At 29.3% G+C, this 18,104-nt stretch overlaps 1 protein-coding gene across 1 annotated transcript; it reads left to right on the top strand.

Annotated features, from left to right (window-relative positions):
• The first annotated feature begins 336 nt into the window (after window positions 1-336).
• On the top strand, window positions 337-1,186 carry LOC149055140 (uncharacterized). Its single transcript, XM_089229515.1, has 3 exons — window positions 337-600; window positions 800-918; window positions 1,058-1,186. The coding sequence occupies exons 1-3, from the start codon at window positions 474-476 to the stop codon at window positions 1,184-1,186; spliced, it is 375 nt and encodes a 124-aa protein (XP_089085641.1). The 5' UTR covers window positions 337-473.
• The last annotated feature ends 16,918 nt before the right edge of the window (window positions 1,187-18,104 follow it).

Raw genomic sequence — 18,104 nt, forward strand, 5'->3', positions numbered from 1 at the left:
AATTAATGAATAGTGTAACTTTAAATTAATGTAAAAAAAGTAATTAAATTATGCAATATATAAGTTTAAATTAATAACATATACCTTCTTTAAAATAATACTGCACGTTATATTGTATTAAAAATATTTTCATTAATAATACAAAAATATCCATTAAAGTAAGAAATTACGTATTTAATTTTAGGGCAATATTCTTTAATTCAATATCTACCATGTTATTAATATTGCGGGAATTCCGTTTGGTGCCTATATTACTCCGCCCGTCCGCCGATAATAAAATATACGTATAACCACAAAAGACACAAAGTTCAGTTGTTGAGTAGCGTAGGTAGTGTTTATTTTATAGTTCCGACTGTTGTCTGTTCCGAGTTTTTGGTCATTTCAATTTTACAATATTATAAAGGTTGAATAAAGGTAACTTAAAAAGGTACCTTTGATATTCAAAACCATATTTTTGAGTGTCATTAATTGTTATGTCGAACGAACAATTAAACATTATTAGTTTTACTGATGAAGATATTCAGATGAACGATGAAACTGCATTGTTATTAGAAAAACTGATAGATCTCAAAGGCGAATCTTTTATCAACATATTTATCGGTAAGTTGTGTTTATTTTATTTAAATCAAGAAATAATTTTTATTACCTAAGCATATTTTGAAGTAGGTACCTAGAATCTAGATAGGTACCTACATTTTATTATACTAGCAAGCTAGCCGGTAGTAAATTCTCACAGACAATATATTTATATTATTAATAATCTAATAAATTGTATATATTTTGTATAAATGTTGTTTAGACTGTGGAATTAATGTTGAAAGTCTAAAGTATATGACCACTGGTCATTTGAACACAATTTGTCCATCCCATCTTTTCGGGCAACGTATTATTTTCGAACATAACTTGAGAAAATGGCAGGCAAGTTGTTTATTTACTTATTTTTATTTTTTAATAATAGTAATTCTTAAAATACATTTTTATAATCATAAGTTAAAAAATATTTATTTAGACAGCTTAATTTTACATAATATTTTAAAGGGGTATTTATTTTTTTCAGGAACAAATTGATACCTGTAGCAATAACAGCTCTATAAATAGTATAAACTCAATTAAATCTGTTTCATGTAGTTCAAACTCATCATCAGCATCCATGGATAAAGATATGGTAAATATAAAATATGAATGATACAATTAAATACTTTTATAAATGTTGTATGGTTAGGTAAGTTAGGTAAGTTAAAAATTGTACATTTTTAGTAAGAACTTGTAAAATAAACGGTTTTTAAAGTTTTAATATATTTGTAATTTATTGTAGTTATTTTTCAGAATTTTTCAATTTGTTTGAAACATACATATATAATGTGTACTATGTATATATGTATAACAAAACATTCAATACTAAACATTTTAAAACAAAATAAATGTGCTTCATTTTAATAATAAAAATATCATTGATTACAAAGCAATACTTTTTAATTTTATGATTTAATTTCCTTATATTTAAAGACGATATATTTTTGTTTTAAGTAAAAGAACTATTAAAATAATTAAAATTGAATAATGAGTTAAAATAAAATAGTTTTAACTTAACTATAAAATTCTCTTAGTTTTAAAAACATTGGGTCTTAATTATAAGCAAAAATGTTTTTAAAATAATAATAGTTTAACAATTAATTTAATGTATTTTATTTTTGATTTAATGATTTGATTTTCTTCTTTTCAAAAGTATTATATTCTTATTACAAATAATATATGTATTAAAACAATGATAAATGTATTAAAATTGAAAACATAAGATTTCATTGAATTAAATCTGTACATTGATTTATTTTTATGATGAAATTTCATAGGCTCGAAATCATCACCTTTTTTCTTTAAATTTACAGTCGTTTTTCATTAATCCTACTACACTTTTCTCTGATTATTCTCTCATCATGCTATTAATTTATTCTTATCTAAAATAGAATATTTGTTTGCAAATTACTAGAAAAATTAAAAAAAAAAAAAAAGGTAATCATTTTGCGAGGGCCTCTTGCCCCCCCCTCTAAATCTGGCCCTGGGTATAGGTTTAACATTAAGAGGTACCTAATACCTATACACTATACTATATAAATGTATGTGCCCGTGTTGCACGTGTATACGTATTTGGACGAAAAAATGCATGCAATATTGATGTCGAGCAGAGTTTTATAGCGGTAATTGGATTTAGTGTTTGTATTTAATGTGTCTAGTGATTTTAATTCTATGCGAAGCTACAGGTTAACTGCTACATGGATCCATTGTCTTATTGTCCATCCATGCGAAGCGCGAAAACCAAATAATTCGCGAGCAATAGTATTTTCAGTGATCATAATATCAATGAAAATAATGTATTATATATGAATATAATATATAATATCCACATTATCGGTTATTATATATTATAATATACACGTCGAGAAGTTTATAAGAACGTAAGTGGCGGATGAAATTGATTTGGAAATATTGGGGTAAAAAATGGATATTTATATAGGAAAACATCAGGTACCTATAAAGAGTATATATACATCATAATATAATATACTATATATCATTATTCGTTACACCTCATTTATAGTATAAGCACCACTGAACATCTGGTTGATAGAGAGAGAGAGACAGAGTTTATCGTTCATCTACATAGTTCTGAAAATGGGGATGATGTTAAAAAAAAGGTCGATACCGAAAATTAAAATGTTAAACTTTGTATAAAAATTTATAAAAACCACTAAAAACTAATGGCTTCAGCTGCTGAAGTTTTAGATGAATAAAAAAATAAAAAATAAATATTTTATTGCATAAAATGTATCAATAATTAATTATGTTCATTAAATTTAAAAGACAAAGTAAAATTTTTACGTTTTCGTAAAATATTAAATTAGTGGAGGGGGTGTTCAAACTCCAAACCCCATGAACCACGCTCCAGAGTATCTAATATGTATTATTATGTACCTAATAACGCACTGTAGTATAATTTTATGCGTGAAAAATGAAAATCCACGACAGCACTATAATTATTATGCGTCTAAGGTATTAGTATAGCGCTATACTATACACTCTGAACACGGACATTTCTCCAGCCCCCCCAACACCAATAATGTTTATCAAAACATAACTTAAGGTTTGTAAGTCGTTTGTAAAGTTTTGTAAAAACAAAATTTTCGTTTGTAAAGAAAACCGAAAAAAGTTATGACCATTTCAGGGTGGGGGGCTGGAGAAATGGGTGAAAACCACGGGATTTGGAAAAACCAAATTTTTTTCGGCTCAGTCGTTTGTAAGTCGTTTGTAAAGTTCTGTAAAAACAAAATTTTCGTTTGTAAAGAAAACCGAAAAAAGATATGACCATTTCAGGATGGGGGGCTGGAGAAATGGGTGAAAACCACGGGATTTGGAAAAACCAAACTTTTTTCGGCTCAGTCGTTTGTAAGTCGTTTGTAAAGTTCTGTAAAAACAAAATTTTCGTTTGTAAAGAAAACCGAAAAAAGTTATGACCATTTCAGGGTGGGGGGCTGGGGAAATTGGGTCCAAGTCGGTCACGATCTGTTTTTTTATTCATAAAATCTAAAGAAGTGATACTTACTATGTATTCTTCAATAATTATTGAACTTCAATGGCTTATTTGTGGTTTATTGTTTTTCGTCTATGTAAGTCTGATACATCTGATTATGCTGATACTTTTTTTTTAATTGTATTACGATAAAAATATTGCTTAAAAGTATCGAAATATGCCATATAATATGCAGTAATAATCATGAAAATATGCCATATAATATGCAGTAATAATCATGAAAATATGCAACAAATATGCAGTCAAAATAATGAAAATATGTAAAAAAATATGCAGTCAAAATTATGAAAATATGTAAAATATATGCAAGAAATTTTTATTTATTTAAAATTTACAAAAAAAAAAAATTTTGGGAATTTTCTGAACTTGATTTTTTTTTGAAATTTTATTTATGATTAAAATGAATAATCATAGGTACCTATGCTTTTCAAGTTTTTCTTCTGTGAAGCTGTGTCATTTATTGGTTAACATATTTTTAAAGACTGCAGATAACGAACGTTCGACGTGAAAACTGAAGTTATTGGGGCATATTTGAAGCAACTTAGTATTTTTGGGTCTTGATAAAGATCTTCGATCTGAACGTTCTCGAAATTTAGTTTTAATTTTTCTACATGATAAAATACTTTTTAAATTTTCGCTTCAATATGCAATTAATTTTAAATTTTGTCAAAATATGCAATAATATGCAATAATCTTTAAACATGCAGAAATATGCAAAAAAAAATTTCGCCATTAGCTTCAAATTATGATGATTCGTGGAGATAACTGATAAAAATCCAAATATATTAAAAGGAAAGAAATATGCAATTGCATAGAAATCCACGCTCTAATCATGATAATCTACATAGGCATGGCTTATAATTCTTTACAATATAATATTAGTATAGGCATTGAATTCGTCTTTTTTTAAACCTAAAGTTAAGAACAACACTTGTGTTGTTACATTGGTTGTTTTACGATATTTTAATTTTTATGTAAGTTACGAGCATTTAAAATATTACTAGGAAACTTGAAAATGCTTATAAATTACAGAAAAATTAATAATATCTAATACTTATTAGATTTACCCCGGAATACCGGTACCTAAAGGTTTACATACATTATGTAGCATTGAGTTTGGAGGTGGCAACTACTTACTACTTTACTAGTCTTATTTGTTAGACGATATTTTGTAAGAAAAAGTTCTGAAAATATCATGCAATACTCATAGGTACTTAATAATTGTAATTATACAATTGGAAGCAAGTAAACTTTTTAAAAAATATACATAATTTAATTTGAAAGCATTAAAAATAATATTTTCACAAAGAAGAACTTAATTTTGTTTTACAATAGTTTAATATTTTACTATAATATTTTTATTTGTTAACAAGGTATATGATTTTTTTCCATGATAATACAGAAATTTCAATAAATATTTGCAAAGAGAAATAGTTTATTTTTTTAAATTATTATACATTTATAGGACTCCTTTACTATAGCTCCCTCACTAAATTTTCCTAAAAAAACGCACGGGTACGATTGAATTTTTTTATTACAATATTATATTATATTGAATATTATAAAATATTAAATAGGTACCTAACTCATAAGTCTAATAATTTATTATATTTATTAATTGTGTTAAGTTTCTTAACGTTTCTATACGTTTTTAAATTTAACAGGAACTGTATTGGTTTTATATAATTTATTTTAAAACATAAGTTTCTACAATTTTACATTATTTTTATAATTTTTACATTTTTATCTACCTCCCTTGTTGGATAAAACATTATCAACTTTTGATTTTCAAATAGCAAGCTATATATGAAGTTTCAAAAATTGTATTTATTTAAAAATAATTCTATGTTAAATTTATGTTTTTATAATAAACCGTTGACGATATATAGACATTTGGTGAAACTAAGGGACTCAAAAAAATAAAAGAGTTTGTCCATTTTAATTTGCCTATGTTTAAGTATATATTTTTATTGGTAAAAATAATTTGTACTACCTATATAAATAATTACCAATCTAGAAAAAACGTTTGAGCCGAAAAAAGTTTGCCCCACCCTGAAACGGTCATATCTTTTTCCGGTTTTCTTTACAAACGAAAATTTTGTTTTTACAGAACTTTACAAACGACTTACAAACCACTGAGCCGAAAAAAGTTTGGTTTTTCCAAATCCCGTGGTTTTCACCCATTTCTCCAGCCCCCCCATCCTGAAATGGTCATATCTTTTTTCGGTTTTCTTTACAAACGAAAATTTTGTTTTTACAGAACTTTACAAACGACTTACAAACGACTGAGCCGAAAAAAGTTTGGTTTTTCCAAATCCCGTGGTTTTCACCCATTTCTACAGCCCCCCCATCCTGAAATGGTCATAACTTTTTTCGGTTTTCTTTACAAACGAAAATTTTGTTTTTACAGAACTTTACAAACGACTTACAAACGACTGAGCCGAAAAAAGTTTGGTTTTTCCAAATCCCGTGGTTTTCACCCATTTCTCCAGCCCCCCCACCATGAAATGGTCATAACTTTTTTCGGTTTTCTTTACAAACGAAAATTTTGTGTTTACAAAACTTTACAAACGACTTACAAACCTTAAGTTATGTTTTGATAAACATTATTGGTGTTGGGGGGGCTGGAGAAATGTCCGTACTCTGAACTCTATAGAGTTCAGTGACTATACACGATGGCGGCGTACAATTCTTCGCTCGAATTTTATTACCAGGTAATACTGGTAATACCTACGAATCACGATTAAATTGACAATATTACGGTTGGGTTTCAAACATAACATCCATGAAACGCGGTTTCAGCTATTTATACATATTATTATATACATGACGTATAATATGTTATAATACGTGTATATAGTATAATATAATAGTGTAGCGGACTGGTTTTTAGGCGGTACTGTTTCTGACTTTTACCTTTTTCGTATTTGTTCAGATAAAGTGAGTTTCTCTTTTCGGACCAAAACAGATAAAGAATACAATAAATTATTATAAATACGTTTATAGCGCGTGGAACCTCCTCGTGAAAACATCGCCCGCATATCAAACTCTATAGCAGGTACCTATGGATATTGTGGTTTTCGGATGGTTTTTATTCTACGCGTGAGATTTTAGAAGAAAAATTGTACATTATGCTAATTTCACTCGAAACCCGTCGAGTGTCCACAAACTCGCAAGATAATTACAAAAAAATAAATAAATAAACAACAGACGCTCGTCAAAGAGAATTCTTAAAATCGGCCGCTGCCCGCTATACGCATATTATCATACATGATATAATATATAATATAAACTGCATCATATCACATACAATTATAATATTCGCGTGCGTGTATACGAAACGGGACACGTAATATTTTTCAAAAAAAAAAAAAACACTACGACATTCCGGCACCTTTTTTCGCGTGGCCTGACCGAGTTCTCATCCTCCTCTTCCCCGCTGATGCCAACACTGTCTCATCTTTATTACACACACACGACACACACACACGCACGCACAATATATATATATATACGTGTAGACCGTTCATAGTATATTATATAATATACGTACAGAGTCGCAGAATATACGTATATATAGGTACCTATATATGGCTATATGTATTTCGACGGGGTCGAATTTGAATAATGTTAATGCAGCGGAGACGACGTTCAAATGGGTTGCGTAACTGGCGTTATTATAGACTTAACGCTAGTTCGAAGTTACGGGGGATGATGATGATGATGAAGGGGTGGCTGTGTTCGAGGTGGGGTGGTCGAAGGTTTGAGACGGGGACTTCCGTGACCTAGTCGACAGAAACTATACACACGTATATATCATAAATGCATATAGGCGTATATGTTGTGCCGCCGCAGCATCGTCATCGTCATCATCACTTCTTCTACCCCGCCGCTGCACCTCCACCCCGCAACCGCGAGCGAGCCCTGTAAATCTAGTCTGACAAGTGCTCTCATACATGACCGCTCTCGCACCCGTTTATATAATATGTGTAGTAGTGTATATTATATCCCACATATACGCGCACATAAGCCTATAACCTACACACTATAGAAACACTTCGTTTGCTCTCCGTTGGGCAACGCAATTTACGCGTGTGTGCATGTGTTGTGTGTATAATACAGTATGCGTGTGTGTGTGTGTGTATGGGGCGTACTTATTATATACACTTTACGGTATACCGTGAATACGCGAGTTTGGGTTAGATGGAGATTTTCCGTTTAAATTTCATCGTCTATGTATGTATATACACTTTATAATATGGCGTATGCGTATATTGTGTTTACGTCGCGGGTAGAGCCATAACGTTTTTGGTTCGCACAATACTATTATGTTTTACACCACACCATTCCATTTATATAATTTATATACATTTAGGGTGATTCGCCAAGTCCACGTTTTTTACTGTTAAAGTAAATTTATACAAATTCTGGTTTTTGGAATTTTTTAAATATTATACTTTTTGATTTAGGTCTATATAATTGGTCTTTAAATCGTATTATTATTATTATTGAATTCTTGAGATGTTTTGCGCTGCAACTGCTACACTACCTTTATCTGTTTTTAATGAGATCGTCCGATTGCGTAATATTAGGACGGACCGCGGGGATGGGCTTTGGGAAATAAAATCTAATTCGTCGACGGCCGGCTATATCCTTCACTGCAGATTGTGTTGACTACTTGTATTTATATGAATTACTGTTATATAACTTGCATCATCGATATATTTACACTATTGTACAAACCACGTGACATATTTTATATCCCTACAACAAAGAAGTAACGACGTGCAGCATTTTATGAAATGACTTCGAATTAAATGAAAAAAAACATAGAAAAAGTTATGCGTGTATAATTAGTACTTACGTATGGTGTTCGTGGTGTATCGTACGACTTTTACAATATATAATTGATGAGAAATATTTGTTTCACAGAATAATGAATAAATTAATATAATATTATCATTATGAATTTAATCACTCAATTTTGTCTCACTTAAATTAGTCCATTTTATTTATTTTCAACAGTGAATACATACCTAAATTCATAAATCATAAAAATAGAATGATACTATATAATATTAGGTACACTAATTATTTTTTTATATATAATACAAGAGTTGTAACTGAGTCTCGTATCAAGTCAATTGAACCATTATATTTTTCATAAAATACTCTGTTAAGAATTCAAAAGTACTTCCAATTACCTACATATTGAATCATATACATAGTAGATTCGTGGTTTTCACATCCCTATATCATTGAATGTGAAAAAAAAACTAATATGATTACGTGTAATCGGACTTGGAATCCGTACATAGGTTATCGCTCATATTTGGTATGGTTGCCACTTGCACGCATCAATAACATCTAAACCCAAAATGTTGTACACATAGGTATGTATATATATATACCTAAACGGGTTAAGATAATTTACTAAATCAAACACTATACATGTCTATATTGCTACACGCCTACACATTATATATTATACCGTGAACATAATATATTATAACTTATGAGATTTCGCTGCGCTTTTATCAATAGGTATATTATTAAGGGGATTGCAACGCACGTATTTTTCATACGTTTTAGACCAATAAGCGGTGGTAAATTACACATACTTCGGAATGTCCGATTTAAATTTTTTATACCTCTTTGAATTCATTGATAAAATATCTAGGCTTCTTAGGAAGTCGATTTTCAATTTTCAATTTGTTAAGATAATGTTTTGTATATATGCTATGTATATTCGCTATGAATAAAACTCTCGCTGTTATGTGAGCGGCTTGTTCCACGAAAAAATTAGCTCGTTTAAACACATACAGATTATGATGTTATCGTCCGAGGTAGGTACTAGACATAGTCTGCAGAGCTCTGGTGCAATATTTTATCAATTCGGCGCCAAATACGTCACTAGGTGGAGTTATTGTTTCCAAAATATTATTAATCAAGTCGATGTGTAATAATAATAGTTATTGTTATTGAGTTATCACTATGCATTATTTGGAATTTAGCGAATATTGTCAAATATTAGAATAAAATGTAATTAAAATCATTTTAAAAGTTGTTAAAAAATCTAAAAAAACGATTTATATTACATTATAATGCTCAATATAATCGTACATAATTCACACACATTAATACATTGACGAAATGACGACTGACGTACAAAAATGTACATCACTGATATGCCAAAAATAAATCAAGAATTGTGAAAGTACTAAAACAGTATACAATTATAAACTGAGAAACTGGAGTGTTTGTAAATATCAAGCTGTTAAATTAAATTTAAACTTAGATTATTTAGATCAGTGAAAAATTATATTGCGAGCAGAGGAAGAGTTTGTGTAATTTATAATTCCCTAAATTACAGTAATAATTATTCGTCGTTATCGCAAAAATATAATATAATACAATATAAAATATTAAAAATATATGTCGTAAGGTTATTTTAATACAAATTTCCTGGTTTTGTATACGTATAGATACTAGATACACGAATAAGCAGAAACGTCAAGAAAAACAATGTATAACACTTTATGACCGCTAATTATCCATTTATGCCGTTGGATATTAAATCATATAACTAATGTGTAATATAATTTACTGTACATTTTAATATTTTAACTGTATTATTCGTTTTGGAACGCATATTATTATCTTGCACAAAGGCTCAAAGACTATCAATAGCAATATATGGTCTGTTTAAAAATTAATTTAATATATTTCATAAAATGTATTAATGTGCGTGTATCATGATTTATAAATATCTATCGAATTATTCGATTCGAATAGACCATATTATTGTCTAATAAACTGCATACTACCAAAAATTATTAGTATACGAAAACCTACGTATTGTCAAGAATTATATTCAAGATTTTATAAAACGTCAATTCTCCAGTCAGTTTTTGATCGTAAAATATGAATTACGGTTATTAATATTTAAAGAGCTCAGCTCAGCGAATTTCTTAAAAATGTTTTTAATCTTTTACGACGGGAAAACACAGCTGCAACCTTCAATGGCAACAAAAAATAATATTTTTGTAGTAAGGTAATTTTTTAGGAAAGTTTTCGTATTGTTGATAGGTGATTAAAATATAATAACATATTTTAAGTTCATCAATATTTTATTAGTATGTCTAGTTAATTGAAAAACAAATCATTTATACATTGCAAAATAATATAAGTAAGTATGTAGAAAACCACTCGTAATAATAAAAATGAATTTTTGAGAATGAGAATCTCATAATAACCACACATGACAAACAGTATTGATACATTTGTCATAATAATTATTTTCACTCTATAATAATCCAACAATATATTTTATGAGTATTAAAAATAATATTACATTGTATTTGTTTACCTAAACCTCATAGTTCAAATAATGGTATTATTGATCACGAATACTAATATTTAATCTATAACTGTACTAACTACAGAATGACTTACTTACCTACCTCTAATCAGTCTAATCATCAAGCCCGGATTAAGGGGGGGCAAGGGGAGCACGGTCCCGGGGCCCATTGATTTTGGCCATTTTGGGGGCCCATCTTTATCCCCAAAATATATATTTTTAACGCGTTAAAAACAGTTTAAAAAAAAAAATAATAATAAAAATATTTTAGTAGGTAAATTTATATTATTATTAATAATTATAAAATAAAAATGTTTTGTATCACGAAAATAGTTGATAGCAATATGATGTATGATGAGGTCGCAATGAGGTCTTAGATTAGTTATAATCTTTATTATCTATGATTGTACGTAGTACGTGGTAATAATTGATATTGGGTATTTTTGATCTGTGCTCACTGCTCATGAGGTAATATACTAATATCTTAAATCTTGTGTCCAATCTAATATATTATTCTTATCTATGGAGATATCATAATTCATAACTAATCTAACACTAAAAATAGAATTTGTAACTCCGGCGTTTTCGTGCAATCGTATTGTCTGGTGGTTACAGACTAAGTTTTTATAACTTATTAGTTATTGTCTATTGAACATTAGTTAATATTCAATTACTTACCTAATAAATAATTATAAAAATGAGTAATACCAAAAAATATCTAAGTGGCTTAGAAAAAATAAAAATAAATAACAGGAGACAATTTACCTCAAAACTAACTAAAATTAAAGGTTTCATTACAGCTTCAAATTCTAACTATCTAAGTTATTAAAATGGTTTTATGATAAATCATTGTAGGATGTATTCCCAAACATTTTAATTGCTCTTAGATTATATTTAACTATCCCGGTGGCCTGCAATTGTTCGGCCGAAAGACCATTTTCCAAATTAACAAGAATAAAAAAAAAAATATAGAACAAGCCAGACTCAAGACAATTTAACATCGTTAAAGATATTACATTCAGAAAATGATATTTTGCAACCAATATTAGATTTTAATTAAACATTACAACAATTTGCAAAAGAGAAAGCAAGAAAAAAATTAAAGTTATAAATCTCTAGTTCTAGTAACCTATACAAGTATGTGTTCGCGCAACACGTAATGTTTTTCTTAAAATATCACAATATGTAATATAGAAATCAATTAAATATATAATATGTATTATTCTCTATTGGGCCGTTGCATCGTTGGCCAAAATACGTTGCATAATAGCATGATATTCGAAATACAGTCGGTCGGCACTCAGGCTGGTCGATCGTCACGAATAAACGCTGCAACGGCGGGCACGTTTGACGTCGGGAGGCGTACATGAGCTACCAACCTCCCGCCGACTGTACCGACCGGATCTATGTATTATGTAGAGCACGGGTCAGACTGGTCCACAGAGCACCGGTTGCAATAAGGCACACGATAGTACAAACTTGCTCAATCAAACCGTTGATGACCCGTGTATATTCTGCGATAAGGAATGCGCGTCATATCATAATGGTCATTACACTAGTAATAACTACTAAGGCTCAAATGAGCCAGGGCGGCATTGTATGCGGACAAATGCCGGCAGCACGCGGAACACGAGACCGGCCACTCTGTCACCCGGCCACCCGGCTATACCCAACGTTAGTACCGTGTACGGGAACTGTGGGTAGCGCGCCGGATCTGTACGCCGGACACTGCACCACGCGCAGCAGTTAATCGCCAATCGGACTGCTGTGGGCGTGGTTTCGAAGGTGTCAACAACCAATGCATTGGTCAGCGCCGTCACGTGACTGTACGCAATAACCAACCACAGACAATCATGGGCGGTTCATGTTAGTACACAGCGCCGCAGCAGGCGAGACCAAGATTATAAAAGGGAGTGTGGAGCACAAAATCATTCAGTATTCTTTCCTATCTTACCATAGCAAGACCCACCCAGGGCAGACTTGCGCGGTGTTGACTACTCAATATCAAATTAAGAACCAAAAGAATACAGTCCACTCAACATCAAAATAAGAACAGTATGTTATAAATATATATATTATATATGTAATAATGTAATATACAGGGTAATTCTTTTAAGTGGGTACACTAATTATCTCGAAAAGTATTTAATTTTTTCAAAATATTTTTTACATAGTTTCAAGTTGTTGAAAAACCAACGTTTTTATTAAAAAATTTTTTTTTTAAATATTTTTTATCCTTATCATTTTTTAAGTTTTTTACTTTTTTGAATGACAACATAGAGTTTTAATTTCATATTCAAAGCAGAATATTTTTCTAAGTATTTTGATACATAGAAATCGAATTTGGGGCTAGTAGTTTATGAGTTATAACTGTTATAAGTATTTAAAGTTTCGACAAGCGGAGTAGTAGACAAATATTTTGCGGGGTACCACTCCACTCTGCCAATCTAAACTTTAAATACCTATAACTCATAAACTACTAGCCCCAAAATTTTTATATATCAAAATACTTAGAAAAATATTCTGCATTGGAATATGAAATTAAAACTATGTTGTCATTCAAAAAAGTAAAAAACTTAAAAAATGATAAGGATAAAAAATATTTAAAAATAAATTTTTTTTTATAAAAACGTTGGTTTTTTAACAACTTGAAACCATGTAAAAAAATATTTTGAAAAAAGTAAATACTTTTCGAGATAATTAGTGTACCCACTTAAAAGAATCACTCTGCGTATATATATAATTGTATAGTACAAAATTATACAATAACAATATACAGTCATTAATATAGTGATAAAATTATTTTGAAGTTAAACTTGAAAGGGGACCCACTAAGTGTATGTAATTGATCCTTAATCCGGGATTGCTAATCATAGTGAAATTCAAATTTTTACTTAATGTCGACAAGCCGCCGTGAGTTGGTAGATAACAAAATTATCATTTTCTCCGTGACCCTATCCCAATTTTACCCTTAATGGCCTTAATGCTTAATGTCTTGGTCGTTTTCCAAAATTGTATAGTGCACACTTTGTATTTAAAGGAGGAAAAAAATCCAAAATGGCACACACGATAGTTCTATTTCAAACATTTTTCACAGTTCAAGGTTTTGTGCAGTAGCGTGGAGCGAAATTATTATTTGAAACTGTATACAACACATAGGTATGACAGATTATAAATAATATTGTACTTATACATAGGAGATACCTTTATAATATTATTATATTATACTGCATACATTTTTCACACGATTACAATCAAAATGCTCATAACCTAACTACCTAAGCTGGGACATGACGTTAAATGCATAAAATAACAGCAGACTATCCATACACGCAATTGTAGGTATACATGATCGTTTTAAAAGAAAACAATACAGAGAGCTACAAAGTACAAAGGGTTTTAAACCGTATATTATATACCGTATATTATATATTATATATTGTAGACCAAAAAAACAAAATTATTACAAAAACATACATATAATTTATAGTTGTTAATTTATTATTGTATTTTAATTTTTTGTTGATTATAATTATACTGCATGCACATATTATATCGATCCACTACCTAAAAAATAATGGATTCCAGGAAAAATTGAGTTCACGGATATAATATTAAAATATTTATTTTACTTTTTGAAATCATCGTTTAATTTATTGCCAGTCGATAATCCGATTAAACCTCCCGAGTTGTGTATGTTTCCTGTTCTAAAGGTATATATTGGTGTACCTCTATAAGTATATACTTTGTTTATTAATTTAGTTTAGTGAAGCGCAGAACTAACAGGATTTTGGTATCGTCGTCCCACACCGCGTATACATAACTACCATCCTTTCGTTTTATTCATAATAATATCATAATGGATTATAATTTATAATGTATATGATTGTTTAGTTTATTTTTATCTCCCGTACCGGAATCAAATCATTCGTTATCTCGTAATAATAATATTGTTCTTTGACTTAGGAAGGCTATAATATTAATTGAACTCGCATTTTTATATAATATTATTGTAGCAAATGAAATTCACACCGAACATATTTTGTAATGTACCTAACGATAAACAACGTATGATATTAATCATTGTTTGTAGACTAGACAAAGGAGACTGGCGGATTTATAAAAAACAAATTAATACCCAAAATTAAAAATGTGCTACTTTAACGACATGAAACTAACTAGTGGGCAGTGCTCGAATTGGGAAACGGGGGCACAAGCGACCAGTGTTAGGACTTATCTAGATAACTTTATCTAGATAAATTATCCAGATAATAATTATTTTATCTTTTATCTTATCTAGATAAATAAATATAAGTTATCTAAGTATTTATTTTAGATAAATATTTGACTTATCTAGATAAATTTAAAAGATACATTTTTTAGTGAAAATTAGATAGATCTGTACCAAAAATATTATTAACTATGTGAATTTTGTTTTTGGTCCACTCGACAACTTCTTCAGCAGGGTGACTTCCAAATTTTTATTTATACTTTGTTACTCCCTAGAGTTCCTTGGATCTTATTGGTTCCTTATATAATTATTTGTGTTGAAGTTAATGTTTGGCGATACACATCATGATATAATAAGTTAAGTCGAAAATAAACATATTATATAGGCATGTACTTACATGACATTATATATGTTTTTTTAAATTAGTTGTTTTAATTTTAATTTCTATAATTATCTGTTATTTATCTGGATAAAATATTTTTATCTTTTATCTTTTTGTTAGATGAATTAAATGTGTTTATCTTTTATCTGTATCTTAGATAAAATTTACTGTTGTTATCTTTATCTTTATCCAGATGATTTTTTTGTTATCTGTTCCTAACACTGCAAGCGACTGAGTCCACTCTCATATTTAATAGATTTTAGCGCCCCCTTTCATTTAATTAAGCGAGGAATGCTTGAAATAGAAACGGGTCCACCCTTGAAATGTATAATTTTGAATTTGAATGGTGTATTTGGATTTTATTTTCAGTTATTTCTAGAAAATGGTTTTTCCCCCTGGAAACGGTTACGCCGTGTCCTGCGTGAATCCTACGAGTGCGACTCGTGCGAACGAATTCTATTCTGACCATGTTGTTCTGTCACAATACGATGCGTCCGATACGACAAAATACAAACTGTTTTGTTTTTCGTCACGTAGGTCGGATTCACGTAGGACACGGCATTGTCGTCGGACGTCGATAGCAGTCGATAGCAGTCGATACTGTAACAATAATAATATCATAGCAACTTATTGACTTGTCACTAGTCAAACATATTTTATTTTCAAAACAAGAAAAATGTATAAACACTCGTACAAATTACTTAGAAAATGGGTTGTTGTCGAAGGCGATCATTTACGGTACGAAATAAACTTTAACACAGTTTAATCTTTTAATGATATTATTTTATTTTCATAATTTTTATGAAACGAATTTCACAAGGATTCACGGCAATTCATGTCACAATTTCTAAATACTATATAACATTCTGTATCCTACGAGGAACTAAACAATAAAATAAGTGCCTAAATATTATAATTTTGTTGAGTTAATTATTTAATTTATTATAAAATCTTCTTGAGTAACTGTAAAATTTATTTACTACGGAACAGTGTTTTCTAAACTAAATTCGGCGTCTGTTCTCAATACTTTGTAGAGGTTACAAGTCGGTTACTGTAATGGATGGAATTACATTTGAATCCAATGATATTATATCATTGTATACGAAAAACGATTCTGAGCGAAGACGGTTTATCTGTCTAGGATATATTATAGATTATTAAAAATTTTCAAATCTTAGTTTTAAAAAGAAATTTTTTTATGAATTTCTAGTTTGAAATAATTTGCGAATTTTCGTGATTTTTACGTATTTAGTCAAAATTTGAACTTTAAATGCTTATAAAAAAAATTGTGACTATATATTTCTTTTATTTTTCAATTGCTATTGTAAAAATATATAATGAGCCTTGTATTAAATTTTCAAATCTTAGATATAAAAGGAAAATTTTTTATGAATTTCTAGCACAGTCATTGTATTCAAAAAATGATTTTCAGGGAGACAGTTTATCTGTCTAGAATATATTATAGAATCTATAATATAGATTATCTAAAATTTTTTAATTTTAGATTTAAAAAGAATTTTTTTTATGAATTTCTAGCTTAAAATAATTTGCAAATTTTCGTGATATTTACGTATGACGTAAAAATTCAAACTTTTAATGTTTATAAAAAAAAATTGCTTCTATATATATCTTTTATTTTTCAACTGCTACTGTAATAATATGTTGGGAGCCTTGTTTTTAATTTTCAAATCTTAGATCTAAAAGGAAAAACTTTTATGAATTTCTATCTTAGATAATTTGAACATTGCCGTAATTTTTACGTATTTAGTCAAAATTTGAACATTAAATGCTTATAAAAAAAAATCGTGCCTATGCATTTTTAATATTTTTCAACTGCTATCGTAACAATGTGTTAGGAGCCTTGTATTAAATGTTCAAGTTTTTCTAGCAAACAAATACATTTTTATCAATATCAATTTAAAAATAACTTATAATGATCGAAAATTGCGTGTTTATAAATAATTCAACTTAAGTCGCATTTTGTTGAGAACTGATTGTGCGTAAGATTTCCCGTTTTTCCCTTAATTTTTAGTCTGTTTATCCCGATTATTTAGAAAAATAGTGAGAATTACTTTTGACTCCCCAAAGTACCAACTAGATTTACTTTCTGATCGAACAAGGTAGGTACTAAAGTCGAAAATCTATGCACTTTTATTACCCCAAAACGTGATGACAGACACAAAAAAAAACACACATCATGGTAAAATCAATACATTCCTCGCTCCGCTCAGAATCTGAAATAGGTATATATATCATCAATTTATTATGATAGTTCATGATGTTCAATAAATGGTATCGTAATAGTTTAATATTATATACGAGTATATACATTCTTATGACGTTTCAAATGAATTATTAATATTAAAATAATCCCACATTTTTCGTGTTTATATGATTTTCCTTTTTTCACCATTAAGAAAAACCTTTCGTATATGATACTTTCAATACTTCCCGCAAAAACTTATTTTAATTGCGAAATTATTTAATGAAGAAAACATGAAAACATTTCTGAGAAAAGGACGAAAACAATAGAGGGAATAATTTA

This window comes from Diuraphis noxia, unplaced genomic scaffold (genome assembly GCF_037042655.1).
Source record: "Diuraphis noxia isolate RWA-SAM2 unplaced genomic scaffold, SU_Dnox_SAM2 contig0005, whole genome shotgun sequence".
NCBI lineage: Eukaryota > Metazoa > Arthropoda > Insecta > Hemiptera > Aphididae > Diuraphis > Diuraphis noxia.